This window comes from Tigriopus californicus, chromosome 11 (assembly GCF_007210705.1).
Source record: "Tigriopus californicus strain San Diego chromosome 11, Tcal_SD_v2.1, whole genome shotgun sequence".
In the NCBI taxonomy this organism is placed as follows: domain Eukaryota; kingdom Metazoa; phylum Arthropoda; class Copepoda; order Harpacticoida; family Harpacticidae; genus Tigriopus; species Tigriopus californicus.
The window spans coordinates 7346715-7360266 of NC_081450.1; the positions used below are offsets into that span (position 1 = coordinate 7346715).

Below are 13552 nucleotides of genomic sequence, written 5' to 3' on the forward strand. Positions count from 1 at the left end.
TCAATTTTTCAGTCCTGTCGCCTCATATTCTGTAGGATGCCGTTGCATTTCCAATTTGTTTGGAGTGCGAACCCGTTCCAAAGTGACAGCTACAGCGGGAAAAAATTCAATTACTTTGTTCCACTCAGTGTTGAAAAAATCTTGGGATTAGCTGGAACAGATTTGTCTGCCAAGATCAATGATTTCTCCGGTCATCCAGATTTGCAGGTTGGGTGCACATTTGGTTCCAAACGATCCGAATTGGAGCGAAGCCCACTGGTGCATTGCTGGCCTGTCATTATCTTACGGTTTACGGACAAACGGGCTCACTTTGAGTATGATATGATACTGTGAGTGTTAGTAGTTTACGTAATGTATGGTTTGGTTTGTTGGTTTTGCACGCGGGTAAGCTTGAAAAGAGAGCCAAGGAAGCCTCTTAAGAAAATTGCTAGTGCCACTGAACTCGGACGAGCTGCTCTTTCTCTCTCTCTCTTGTGCTTGTCGTCTTGGATTGCCTTCCTTCTGTCCCTCGTCGCTAATGTACCCGACCAAACCATTTGAGTAGTACGTACTGCCTGTAGTATTCTACGTACATAGTATGTACTCGCTTGGCGTAAGGAGTGGTTCGTTGACATGGCAAATCCATGAAAAATCTCCATGATGCTATGAGAGGAAATGGTGGAGGGATTCTCTGGCAAGGCCTTGGATATGCTGTCTAACTAAATATGTACATGGAAATGTCAAGCATTTCCCTTCGAGGTGAATGCCAGCCGTGCGGCGAGAGACGAAGACATCTTCCTTTGGTTTTTGGCCCAAGGCAAAGAGATATCCGAGGTTCCAGCGTTCAGCTTCCGTCTTCTCTTCGCCAATGATGGGGAGATGGAGACTCCTTGTGCTACAGTACGTAGTGTTAGCACTAAGTCACGCGTCCACTCAAGGGCTGGAATTGGTATGGACGTGGATCCTGTCTACGGAATTTGTCGTGGACAAGTATGTTGTAGACCTTAATCTAATTAATTGTCAAATATGGATGAGAGTAACGTAATCAGGAACGAAAAGGCTTAACCATGATTGGAATAGGGAACATCCATGGACTCGAGCGAACCGTAGTCCTGCAAGTCAAAAAGACCAGGGGACCCACCGATTCGAGATGCGTTCTGTGACTTTTGTAATTTTACACGCTAAATGGAAAACTCCATCAAAGCCAAGGTGCTTTCGAAAAGTTCGCCTACCAGAAAGAGAGAGAGAGAGAGAGAGAGAGAGATAAAGAGAGTGGAATGCAACACAGAGAAGACCGGCACAAGTTGTTGTTGAACGAGAGCGAACAAGAAGAAGTAGGCAGACAACAAGCTCAAACCCTGAGGATCAAGCCAGCAGTCCCTTTTAATCAGGGAAACTTGATCGCTTTTGACATTCGAGGTCTCAAAGCTCCATTTCTCAAGCCAACCATCCTTCATCCATCCATCTCACCCAGTAGCATAAGAGTGCACGCCTTGGCCGACCGAAACCAGAGCGCCCAAGACGCCAACCGCTGATTCCATCCACTTTTGCTTGTCTTTGAACTCAAAGGGGAAAATTGCTCCCCAAAATCCGAGAAAGTGTTTTAACCCACAAGGGCCCTTGAGCTCAGCTGCGTTTACTTACACGTTCTTCGTACGTGCAGTATACTTAAACACCAAATATCTAGAGATCCCGAGTGCTTTCGAACCTAGTGAGGGTGAAAGGGATAGGAAGATTGGGCCTCACTAAAGCACCAAAAGCAATATTTTCAGACGCTGGAGCCACAACAGATGTCTTGCTTGACCTGACTGCGGGTGTACTTTTGACCATTCCAGGGTTAGCTTTCAGGCTCCAGTCAGCTCCCTGTTCTCACATCCATCATTTTGGCCTATTTTGTGGAACCACTAAGAGCGATGTCAACCAATTTGAATGATATCTCGAGAGCATCGTCACTGATGACGAGCAAAGAACTCAAAGGACTTGAAACGATCCCTGAGCGAGTCTTCAAGACGAAGGATACAATCTTTGAAAAACAACGGAGAAGCTCCTATTGGGTCCAAGGTCCAGATGTTCTCTTCTATTTAGAACTCTCTCCATCATCTTCCATTGCACAATTCATCACTCCTGAAATCTGTGGAAAAAGAGCCCTAATCCCAGTATACTACGTACAACAACGATGCAGAAGGGCTCACCCACTTACTTTTCGAGTACATACACCAATGCACACACACACACACACACCTCTTTGACTCGTGGTTCAGTTCAGAGTTTTCAGAACCCTTCAGACGTCAGTAATGCTGTATGTTACGGACTGTGCTCATTCTCCAGGAACTAATAACTAATACTCTAGCTGAAGTTACAACTGTTGTTGTTGTTGTTGCTATTTGTGGTGCTGGCGAGAGTGCTACTAGTGGAGCTTTCCATCTTTTCTCCGATTTCTTTCGCTTCCTACTCAAATTAGTCCAAGTCAAAACTAATGCCTCCACAAGTCCATCTTCATGCGCATATAGATGAGGACCTCTCACTCAGCCGACGAGCTTTTAGACACATCATTTTTCAGATCCTTAAAGCAAGGCCTGTGTTATGTTAATAAGTAACACACGCACAACACCAACCTACATAGAAACACGAGCCCTTATCCTCCCACCCAAACAACCCGACATATTCATTTTTAAGGGAGAAAGTGGAAAAAAACACATAGTATCCAATCAATCACGACTTCCAGGACAGAGGCCTGAGGCCATCTGGACAACACCTCTTTGTCATCTTTATCTGGTCTCTTTGGCACTTACCGCTCTGACATTTCCACTAATTGTGTAATTTTGACTCCTTTCCGTTCTAGAATATACTTGGGCCATCAAGCTGCTGAATGTGGTAATCCCGCCTCACGCAATCCGGGGTCAAAATGCCAAGCTGCGTTGCAATTACGATATGGAGGGCGACAAACTCTACTCGATCAAATGGTACCGCAATGGACACGAGTTCTACAGATTCATTCCGACTGATAATCCGAAAACGACCATTTTCAACGGCAATGGGATAAACGTGGATGTAAGTTGATCCAAGATTTCCATCTGTCTACATGTACATGTACGTACATACAGGAGAGCTCCTAATATTTCAAGGTTCTGGCTTTAAATGCAGAAAGTCTCACCAGGTTGGACTGGGCATGTTTTCAAACCTAAATTTGGCAAAAAGTCCGAACATTAAAAACTTACAAGAAAGTAGAAAAGCCGATGATTTGGCTAAGCGAAAATGCCCAAATAACCTGAGCTATTCAGACCGATTTGGCTCATCAAATGGTCAAATGGGTGAATCAATGAGGTGACACTGCTCACTCAAAAGATCATTTCGTAACTCACTTTTCGTATGAGCTTTCTCTTCAAAAACAAACGCACACCAATCCAAATAAACTGCTTGCTAAAAAACCGCCATGTACCTACCGCCAAAAAATCATGCTTACATTTTGCTAACAAGGACGCAATAATTCTTACCAATATCATTATGGTGAAATAGAGGCTGCCAAAGTGGGCTCCAAACAATTGAAGTGTCCCCAATCTTCCTCGAATGGTCGAGTTCTGAGCCCTGAGCTCTTGACACGGCTCCATGGTTATTTCCAGGGTGTATACAGCCATGAACCACTGGAATGTGGACGGTGAGGCTAGGGTATAGAAATTTTCCTTGAAGTGAGGCTGGTCTCAGGTAGCTACAATTGCTACTATCATGTATTTCAATCTCAATGGTTATGCCTTCTAAAAGCGGAGTACAGCATGTCATGTACGTACTTGTGGTGACTCCGTGACTGACTGTATTTCTGACAAGGATTAAAAAGGCTAGACTGATCTTACATACATATGACTAGAAATTTAATTAATTCAACCCTCTTCCTGCAATCAATAACCACAACAAGAGGGTCAGTCCATTCATGTTGTGAAAAATTATGTAATGTGCTTTGAGAAGGCATAACTCTTGATCCAGTCGTTCAATTGAAGTGAAACTTGGCTTAAGTACAGTAGTTGTATCGACCTGACATCAGTCTCATATGAAGAGGGACGCAATGCGTTGACTCGAATTTGAAATGCTAATTCTCGACCCAAGCGTCCCCGTCCATATTCCAGTGGTTCATGACACAATATACTGTGCGTATGTCCGTTCGTACAGTAGCTCGTTTTCTTCCTGAGAGTGTACTGTACACCAAGCGAGAAAGCCATGCTACTGGAGCGACAAAAAAGAAGAAAAATGATGGTTCAAGTAAGATCAAGAGATCTCCAAATAAAAGATTGGTTCTCGTCCTCCGACCAGACAACAAATAAAGTAAACGACGACACACAACAATGGGGCAAAAAGTTGGGATCTCTCACTTTCCGCGCGCAAGGTCTAGCCATGGAGGTCCATCAAGGGCCCGAGAGATAGAATGGATAGCAATAATGATAATAAAATGGGCCAAATAGCCGTATTATCAGCACAGTTTGGACATTATCACAATTTTCACCCAACCTTGACTTGGAACAAGCAAATGAGATAACTGCCAGATTGACGGGCCCCAAAAATTAGGTCCCTCTTTCTTTCACTCCATGAACGTGAATTGGAGCTCCCAGTGGCGCACTCGGATCTTTTTTTACTCGCCTCGGTTTTGGCTTTTCATTGGTTGGCCTCTAGCTAGTTGGCATCAACCTGATTGTCTATTTGGCGCCAAGTGAGCGGAGAGATTAAAAAGATAGCGGACAAGCAATGAATTGGAACAAACCGTACCTCTACATCCAGTTGAGTTTAGGGTTGTTGTTGTTGTTGGAGTGTTACGATTTTATTGATTTCAATGACCGAGAAATCTCAGTATTACTTTTCCAAAAGTAAATTCAACCACACATTTTAAGAAAGATAAGAGATTAGAGGAATTTTGACTTCTTCATTGAATGATTACCGGATGGTGGCTGTTGACTAGAATATAACATTCATCTGCTTCTGTTACGAAGCTTGAAAAAGTTAGCCTCGTTCACGGTACAGTACAGTACTCGTACCACAGAGAAACAGTCTACTCGATCCACAATAAAGATTTCACCTTTTTCTGTACATACATGCGTACTACCTCCTCCCCCCCCCTCCTTCCCGTTAAGTTCCTCTCTTTCCTCCCCCGAATGGTTTGGGAATGGTGGAACAGAAAGAAATGTGAAATGGAACGATGGAACGATGGAAGCGAGTGAATTGAAAGAAAAAGTGACGAGATGAGACCTTCCTTCGCTTGATACCGAGATCTTGTTCTTCAGGATTTCCGCGCGATTCTTCGCCTTGGGCGACGACGCTGTTTGGGCTAAGTGAATGTACTGAAGTACGTGTAAGGCTTCTTTTGACAACGAATATGAGTTGTATTAGTGAGAAATAAGACTTGAGTGGGGTGCCCTTCTTCGAGTTGAAATGCCCAAGCTGAAGGCTACATTTACAAGACACTGTACATACAGTAGTAGTAGAATATGGTGAGCGAGAAGCCGACTCTGCCTAGTTTCTCAGACGGAGGAATTTCATATTTCGTCTGTCGCATTAGAACACTTTTTACGCTATCTGGCCTCTAAAGAAGGCCATACAGAATGTGTGAAGCATATGAACTCGACCGTTAGTTCTTCCCCGATGGTCGCTTCCTTCACCACTCCGATACTGAATGTGTGTGAGTGTGTACGCTCGTACATGTGTGTTTGTGTGACTTGCCCACTCGCACACTTCAAACAGTATTAAGAACTTTTTACTGATTTTACCCCGAATAGCTCCCCATAGTACGTAGTTGGTGGGGGAAATGAACGAAAATCCGTGCGGAACTCTCTCGGGTTAGAAGTCAGTCGTTTCCTTCTTGGCCCCACGACGAGCTATTAGATTTGGAACTTGACTCGGTGTGATGTACATCTATCGTCTCTTGGGCAACAAAACTTGCTATCCCAACTTTCATCTTATCCTTGAGGTGGTTGGGGCGGTGAAGGTAGAAGTCACCGTCATTGGTGGTCTTGTTGTTGTTAGTAATAGTACCAGTTTGGCAGAATGAAGGCTGATCACGTCCGACGAGAAATCCACATTCCATCCTGAAAAACACCGCCCCACTGTTGCCCCCTCCCAGGCGATGTGAGTGGGGTCCTTTGTTGATATTGGGAGTGCAAATACAAAAAATAGCGTCCTCTATCCAAGCAAGAGCCTTGCATCTCAACCGCGTTGCTTCCCTTCTGTTTTTATAGGAACACAAATCCACGGAGACCGAAATCATCCTTCGAAATGTTGATCTCAGCACGACGGGTCAATTTCGTTGTGAAATCTCCGGGGAGGCTCCTCTATTCCAGACCGCCTACTCCGAGGCCATCATGGCTGTTGTGGGTAAGTAAGACCGAATTGTTAGTGTGGTGCATTACGGCAAACAACTTTGAGATTGTTCTTTATGATAATGCTCAATCTTGAGCGTGGTGTTGTGATTTCAATATAGATTTCAGAATTCAAAATAAAAAATATATAAATATCGAAATAGCACTTGTCCGAGTTAAAAAAGAGAATCATCGATTTTTTACTAATTCCGTTCCATGTCTAGATTTTTGTCCCTGGAGCGAGAGTATACGTACAGTCACTATAGCCAACTCGAGCCATAAGGCCAAAGGCACTCAGTTCCCACTGAGGGTTGATTTATTGACCCAATTCAATTCAAGTGGAACTAATTTCCCGCTTATCGAAACCCATTTCAGACCTACCTGACGAGGGTCCCATCATCTCGGGTGGATTTCCCCGATATAACATTGGCGACAAAGTCAACGTGAACTGCACCTCATTCAGATCCAAACCCGCAGCCAAACTCAAGTGGTATATCAACGGTGAACAGGCCGATAAAGTCTTTGTCAAGACATACGAGGTAAGCCATCCTTTAGGCGATTGAAAAGAAATGGTCAGCCTTGAAACACCAGGTTTCGAATTGAACAGATGATAGATTGCCTGTGGTATACATACCATACCTCCATCTACCATTTAGAATGGAAAGCGAGACATGGAGAAGAATATCGAAAAGCATACGCTCTAAATTTGATGATTGCATGGACGTCTTTCTATGGTTCGTTCGTTGTCTGTACCCCTTGTTTCTTGTCTATGAGTGGTTATCGTGGGCTCTTGAACATTTCCATCTCTGGCCGTTCAACGGTACCCGCTCTCGGTTCCATTTCCCTCATTTCCGTTTGATCTTTACACCATATTACCTATTCCGTACAATACGACCTTGAAGTCAAAGAGTCGTCCTTTGATTCGTTCAATGATAGTCTCACACCCCTCATTCAACTCACTGCCACTCCTGTTTCACAATAAAGTGATGTTTCACACACTCAAAACCATTCATTCAAAAGGCCGGCTTGGATGAGAAGGGATAGAACGCATTGGAACAAATTATAACTCACCCAATTGCATCGGAGAAGACGAGTATGCTTTCTTTGCCTCTCAAGATCAAGTTTCCTTGCATTCTCAAAGAGCAAGTCAGATTGGTGGATGTCACATGATCATGCAAACACCTCCTTGGCTGACTGTTTAGCTTGTTACAAAAATGAAAGAGGCATATTGGCTCTAAAATATTTCGGGTAAAATCTTTGCTCATTACTGGAAAACAAACTTTTCCCCTCGATCGTATTGATTTGGCCCCATTCTATGAACATACACACACTCAGGTTCATCATCATGGTGAGATTCTCTTCTAGGTTACCGAGGATAACGATGGTTTAGAGACAAGCACCCTTGGGCTCCGTTTCAAAGTGCGCGAGAAGCACTTCAAGAATGGGGATTTGAAACTCAAGTGCACGGCCACGATTGCCACCATCTACTGGAAGAGCAACGAAGAATCTGTTCAAGGGGTTCGCACCCAATCAGCATTAGCCTCTGAGAGTCGGACTCTCAGGAACTCCGGAACTGGTGAGTACTTTGCCATCGACATCACCCACGACACCAGCAGTAGTCCAAGCAGTCTTAGCAGCCGTAGAATCACTTCGCATCATTTGCCAATGGACGGATGAATCGATGAATCGATGGCGGCCAGATCGATAAGTAAACAGGGGTGGCTTTAGTTTTGTACAAGCTAGGCCGAGTCGGGAATGATCTTTAGGTTCCTCCTGAGCAAGTATCTGATTAGATAAGTGAAATGAATGGATGGACGGACGGTTATCTATGCATTTTTTGACACGTTTCATGTGTCTTTATGTCATTTGGAAGAAAAGCTGAAGGCTCCAAAAGCCAGACTTTGTTCATTCATTCGTCACCATCAGCTGTGGTGACTTTCGAGTTGATTTGACCTTGCGGAGATCGAAGTAATACCAGAAATTTATTGGAACCACTTTGGCCTCTGAGGGGTTTGGGGAAGGAACTGAGGCATTCCATTCCCTATGGTCACCACATCTAATGCGAGAACCCAAAGGAAGACCTTATTTTATGTACCTTGTAAGCGTTGGGTTGTGCACTCACCTAGTACTCAGATGCGATGTGGTCAGGGATTCCTTTCAATGAAGATGATGCATTCATCTAGTTGGAATCTTAATTGATTTTATGATGCCCTTGAGAATAGGAAATGCCCCTTTCTCTCTCTGAGTGCTCGACCCTCGAAGCTCATCTTTGATCCTCATTTTCAGCCACACATTTCATCGATGCGGCGGGATCCTCGGGCAATGGCTTGGTGACCTTCGCGTGGTCCGGTATTTCCATACCCTTCCTTACTATTTTGGCATCTTTATCCTTTGTGCTCATTTTGGCCGACGATGGGAGTCGGCTAAGAGCCTGATGATTCGTCTTTTCCCTCGGTCTTCCTCCAACCACCGTGGTCCAATCCCAATCCACCACCACCACCACCTTTGTTTTCCCTTTTCCGATAGACAGCCCCACGTCCCCATCTCATAAAAATCGTCACGAAATTCAGAGGAGACGTTCAAATGCGATGTCGGCCCTGCCACCACACACTTCACCTCCAATGTACTGATATTGACGAAGCCATCAGCCATCAGCCATCACCATGGACTCGTCTCCGTCTGTTTGTTTGTTTGTTTGTTTGTTTGTGCATCTGTCCGTTTGCCTGACTGTCAGACCAACAGACAATCTGATGAAAGGATGAAGGACAGGGCAAAGTCACACCCACCCACATTCAGTCGCAGTTCCTCAATCAGCTAGCTCTCAGGTCAAAGTAGCAACCATCTCGTGTACGTCAGAGTGACACCAACCAACTCGATCGCAGTCAGTTCCTAAAATTGGCATTCCTGACCGGTCTTTTCCGACGGAAGAGGCCTGTGGGTCCGTCCCGTGGCCAAAACGGAGGGATAGATGGATCAAGGATTCGTTGACTTTATCCAAGAACTCATTCAAACGTGTGACTGCTTCCAGGCCCTAAAGAAAATTCCCCCATCCGAGAGAGAAGAAAAAAAAATGAAAATAGCCGTCAAAGTTACGGGGATGCCAAACCTAGGTCTGAATCTGTCTCTTGCAATTGTGAATGAGGTCAGGTTTGGAAAATGAGCCATTTGGCTTCCGTCTCGCTCGTTTCCCTATGATTCCCGTGGGTGATTCGGAGCCAGAAAAAAGGATGCGATTTGTTGGTTGCCGCTGTCGCCGCTCCCATAGTCGTAATATCAGCAGCACCGGCAAAAACATTCGAATCCCTTGGAGCAATGGTCTTCGAAGTATGTAGGAAGACGTAGTAGCGTTTGTAGTAACAGCAAGAGCCGCAGGCCTCTTGGTAGTCTTTGTCGCCGAATTTGTTGAGGATGGAGCAAACGCTGAAGAAGAACAAGCACTAGTACATCTTGCCAGATTCATCCAGATGGTTGCCTCGCAACGAATGAAACCTCCTCAATGCCTCTACATCCTACTAAGAGCGAAGCCAAGCCAGAATGGCACGTGGAGTGAAATTGGCAATTGCCTCTCTCTTTCTTTCTTTCGTTCGCGTTTGTCCTCGTGCAATGGTTAAATGGAAAGTTGTTCCCTAAAAGAGCTTCTTCCTTTCTCGTCTGTCAGAACATCGAGGGGGCACCTCATCGGGGCATGGGGCCCCCCTACTAATACTCCATTGGCCCCCGCTGGTCCACTCTTACGACGTATTTCTTTGTCTTACCATTTGAGGCTTGATTTCTCAACCAGTAAAGGGCCCTTTGGGAGTCAACCGTGCACACAAATACATTCTCAGTCGTACTTGTGTAGTTAATGTCAACGTCTTCTCTAGTCAGCCCATCGTTGGGACTTTGTGCTTGGGATGTGGAATTTGGCCATTCCAAACGACCCCGACCGAAAAGTGGTTCAAACCAATTGCTTTAGTATTCTAGTCACTTGCACTTGGAAAGACTTCATTAGACTCAAGAGGGCCGAAAAAAAGTCCAGGAAGAGAAGAGAAAAAGAGAGAGCAAGAAGAAAGAGAACTCATTGACTCGTCTCTGACCTAAACCTCGAAAATGGAGGACGAAGAAAAAGAGACGACCCAGGCGACGAGCGGGGAATTCGACAAACGCCTCACTAAATCTTCTTAACTAACCGCTAACCTCCTCCACCTCTTCCTTCTCATTTTGCTCATCCACCACCATAGCCACTGACTTTGCCACTGCCACGGACTACCATGGTCGTCATCATCACCTTCATCGTCATCATTTCCATCTCGGCTTTGGTGAGGAAGATGAAAGGAAGCTGGAAGAGGTCCAGAGTATTTGAAATGAGAGACCAAAGCCCTCAAGTGGAAAAAAACCGTCGAGGAATTCAGAAAAGTCAGCCTTCGTTCAACTGGTGAGTGTGGTGGGTTCGCTTTACAAATGGCGTTTCATCTCAATCTTGGATGGTCAGCAAAACCCGGCAAATCTCCCGAGTTCTTCTTTCGTCCTGGGCATCCGTTAACGAGCCTTGGCAAGTAATTAATCATGACAAAGGCCTCTTTGAGTGTGGTGGTTTGTTTGGAGAATTGCCAATCCCAACGTTCTCTCATCCCTCCGTGGATGGAAGAAGTCCATTCGCCAGCCCAAAGCTGAAGATATTTCGTTCCCTTTTGTGGGGCCTCGCATGTTCTTCTTTTCTTAAATTATTGGTCAAACTACGCAAGTTCCAGATGGTGGCACCCACATCCTCATCAGCTATGGATCCCTCCCTCTCTGGCTTCACCACTGCTAAAGACCCCAAAGGCAATATCGGCCTGGGTCTGGTATAAATGATGGTACTTACACATGGCGCTAGTGGTGGTGGTGTTGGGGCTTGCGGTGCTAAGAGAACTAGTATCTGTGGTGGTTGAGGTTGTTTCGTTTCATACGAACCATTTGAAGGACCCCTTTTCCACCCAATCTTACCACCACCAAGCAAGGAGCAGTTCCACCCTTGCCAAAGATGGAACCCCATGTTGGGAGCTCACCCAATCTTAACCTCAACACCGACAGAATCTGGAGAGACGATAATGGCTTGCTAACTGTTGTCACGACTCCACACGTGGGTGGTGCCAGTTGTTTCGCCTCGGAAGATAATTCACAAGATGGAACTATCAGCCATCGACCAATACTGGGGCGCACTCTGAATTGAATTTTTGGCCAAAACGCAACCACAATTTGATCTTGCATTTTGGTTTTGAAAGACCCAACTCGAGCATATTCAAAACACATTTCGTCTGAGCAATTATGAAAATGAACTCGATGAGCGTTTCGTGGGTGTTCCGTATTTGGAACAGTGTGTCAACCTATTTCAACGTGAGGTTGGCACGAACACCTGAAAAAGAAGGAAAAAGAAGATGTTTGTTTCCTTTCTTACTCTGGTTATGATAATAGTCCTTCTTATTCCTCCCTTCCTTCCTTTCTTCCTTCCTTCCTTCCTGCCTTCCTTCCTTGGTTGGTTGTTCCAATTTGTCATATTTTTCAATTAGAATTCAACGCCGTTACTTGTCGTCGCTTGAGCTTAGAGAGAGAGAAAGAAAGAGAAAACCAACAATCCAAGTGGAGCAACGCGTTTGGGACCATGGAATCCTCTCGACTCGAGCCACATTTATCTGTATTTATGTACGTGCATGGATACAAGTGGTGTTCTCAAACAATATTCCTAACGAGTTGTTGCTTCCCAGATGAAGAAGCAAATGAGATCAGATGATATTTCCCAGACAAGAGCCCAGTTTCCCTCCCCAACCAGCCTCCCACTTGAAAATGGCTCCAATTTATAATCTTGTAGTGGTACCGACACCAATACCACTACAAAAAAGTACCGCTATTATTGTCTTTGTTAAAATTAGGTTTGCTTTTCCGCTAACCATGAGTCTTCATGGCCGTGCCTCAATCATTATTACTGACATGTTTTCATTCAGTTGCTATTTAATCCAAGATCATGTAAACTCGCGCATTCTTAGGCCCTCCCTCATTCGTCAATGGGCGTGTGCAACTGTGCATGTAAGTACATTTACAACATAAACATATAAAGCGCTTTAATTGAACAAAGGCAAGAAAGAACGCAAGAATCAAATCAAACACGTCAAGTGAACCCTAAAAGCTTTTTCTACTCCTTCGATTCCTGGAACAATTCAAAATGTCCCCTGCCTCCCTCAATGTTAATGATTTGCTTTTCTAGAACTCTCGCGCATAATACATACATCTCTTGTCAAAAAAAAAAAATGAAGCCATGTTCAGTTGAAATTTCCTCATTTACCAATTATCTGTGATATTGATCCTTGTACTGCATACAAAACATATGAACTCTCGATCTATTCACCCCGTTATTCTGTGGTGAGGAATGACTTGGTTTTTTCCGAACTCTCGATTCGATCAATGTTGAAGCAGTCCTCCCATAAAGATAAGTTTTAGTTTCTTGTCATGAATTTCGTTCTCAGTGTCGTGGTATGTATAATATTGTATTATTTAATATGATTACAATTATACAAAGTCGAATAAATTTTGGAGAAAATGAGAATTTTAATCGTATCGCTGTGTTTGAGCCCGGATCGAACAAATCTCAAAATGTCGGACAGTAGACCAGTCTCAAGTGGTTTTATATTGATGACTTAACTGTTGAGCACCGCAAAAGCAAACAACCAATAATCAATTCATCGTACGAAAAGACGTCATTAACTTCGACTCTATAGTCAGTTGCTATTAAGATGTTCTCTCACTGATTCTCTAACAATTTGTGTGGTTTTTATGTGTTGAAAGGCAAGAGCAATTTTAAGGACTTCAATTGTCAAGAATTGATCTGGTAAAGTCTTCATGTCACTGGATTAACGATATGCTGGATAGGGGCAAAAGACCAGATTCAATTGAAATCACAGCATTCTGCCCTTCATATCCCTCAATTTCCTCCAAAATCCTGAGTGTCAAGCCAACGATGTCCTTACTTCAATGGCATTGGATCTTTGCCTCTTTTAATGTTTGGCTTCTGGATCAGATCGGAACGGAACACGTGTTCTTTTTCCCGGTTCAGTTCCCTGTTCACCATTGTGAAAAGGGATTAAAAGCCTGCGAACTGGCACGCCTCCCTGGGAACAACTCAATTTCAAGGTGGGGTTGGACCATTGGAACGGGGGGTTTGTATGACAACAATGACAATAGTTGATGATGAGGCCCTTTCACTGCTAAATGGAGTTCCTTTCAAT

General features: G+C 44.3%; 1 protein-coding gene across 1 annotated transcript in view; it reads left to right on the top strand.

Annotated features, from left to right (window-relative positions):
* The window catches only part of LOC131890152 (uncharacterized), a 52667-nt gene extending 39794 nt beyond the window's left edge, over positions 1 to 12873 (top strand). Inside the window, exons 3-7 of the mRNA XM_059239443.1 lie at positions 2822 to 3030; positions 6195 to 6330; positions 6690 to 6853; positions 7680 to 7890; positions 8601 to 12873. Coding sequence (XP_059095426.1) covers positions 2822 to 3030; positions 6195 to 6330; positions 6690 to 6853; positions 7680 to 7890; positions 8601 to 8749 — 869 coding nt within the window. The 3' untranslated portion in view covers positions 8750 to 12873. The remainder of the gene's footprint in view (positions 1 to 2821; positions 3031 to 6194; positions 6331 to 6689; positions 6854 to 7679; positions 7891 to 8600) is intronic.
* The last annotated feature ends 679 nt before the right edge of the window (positions 12874 to 13552 follow it).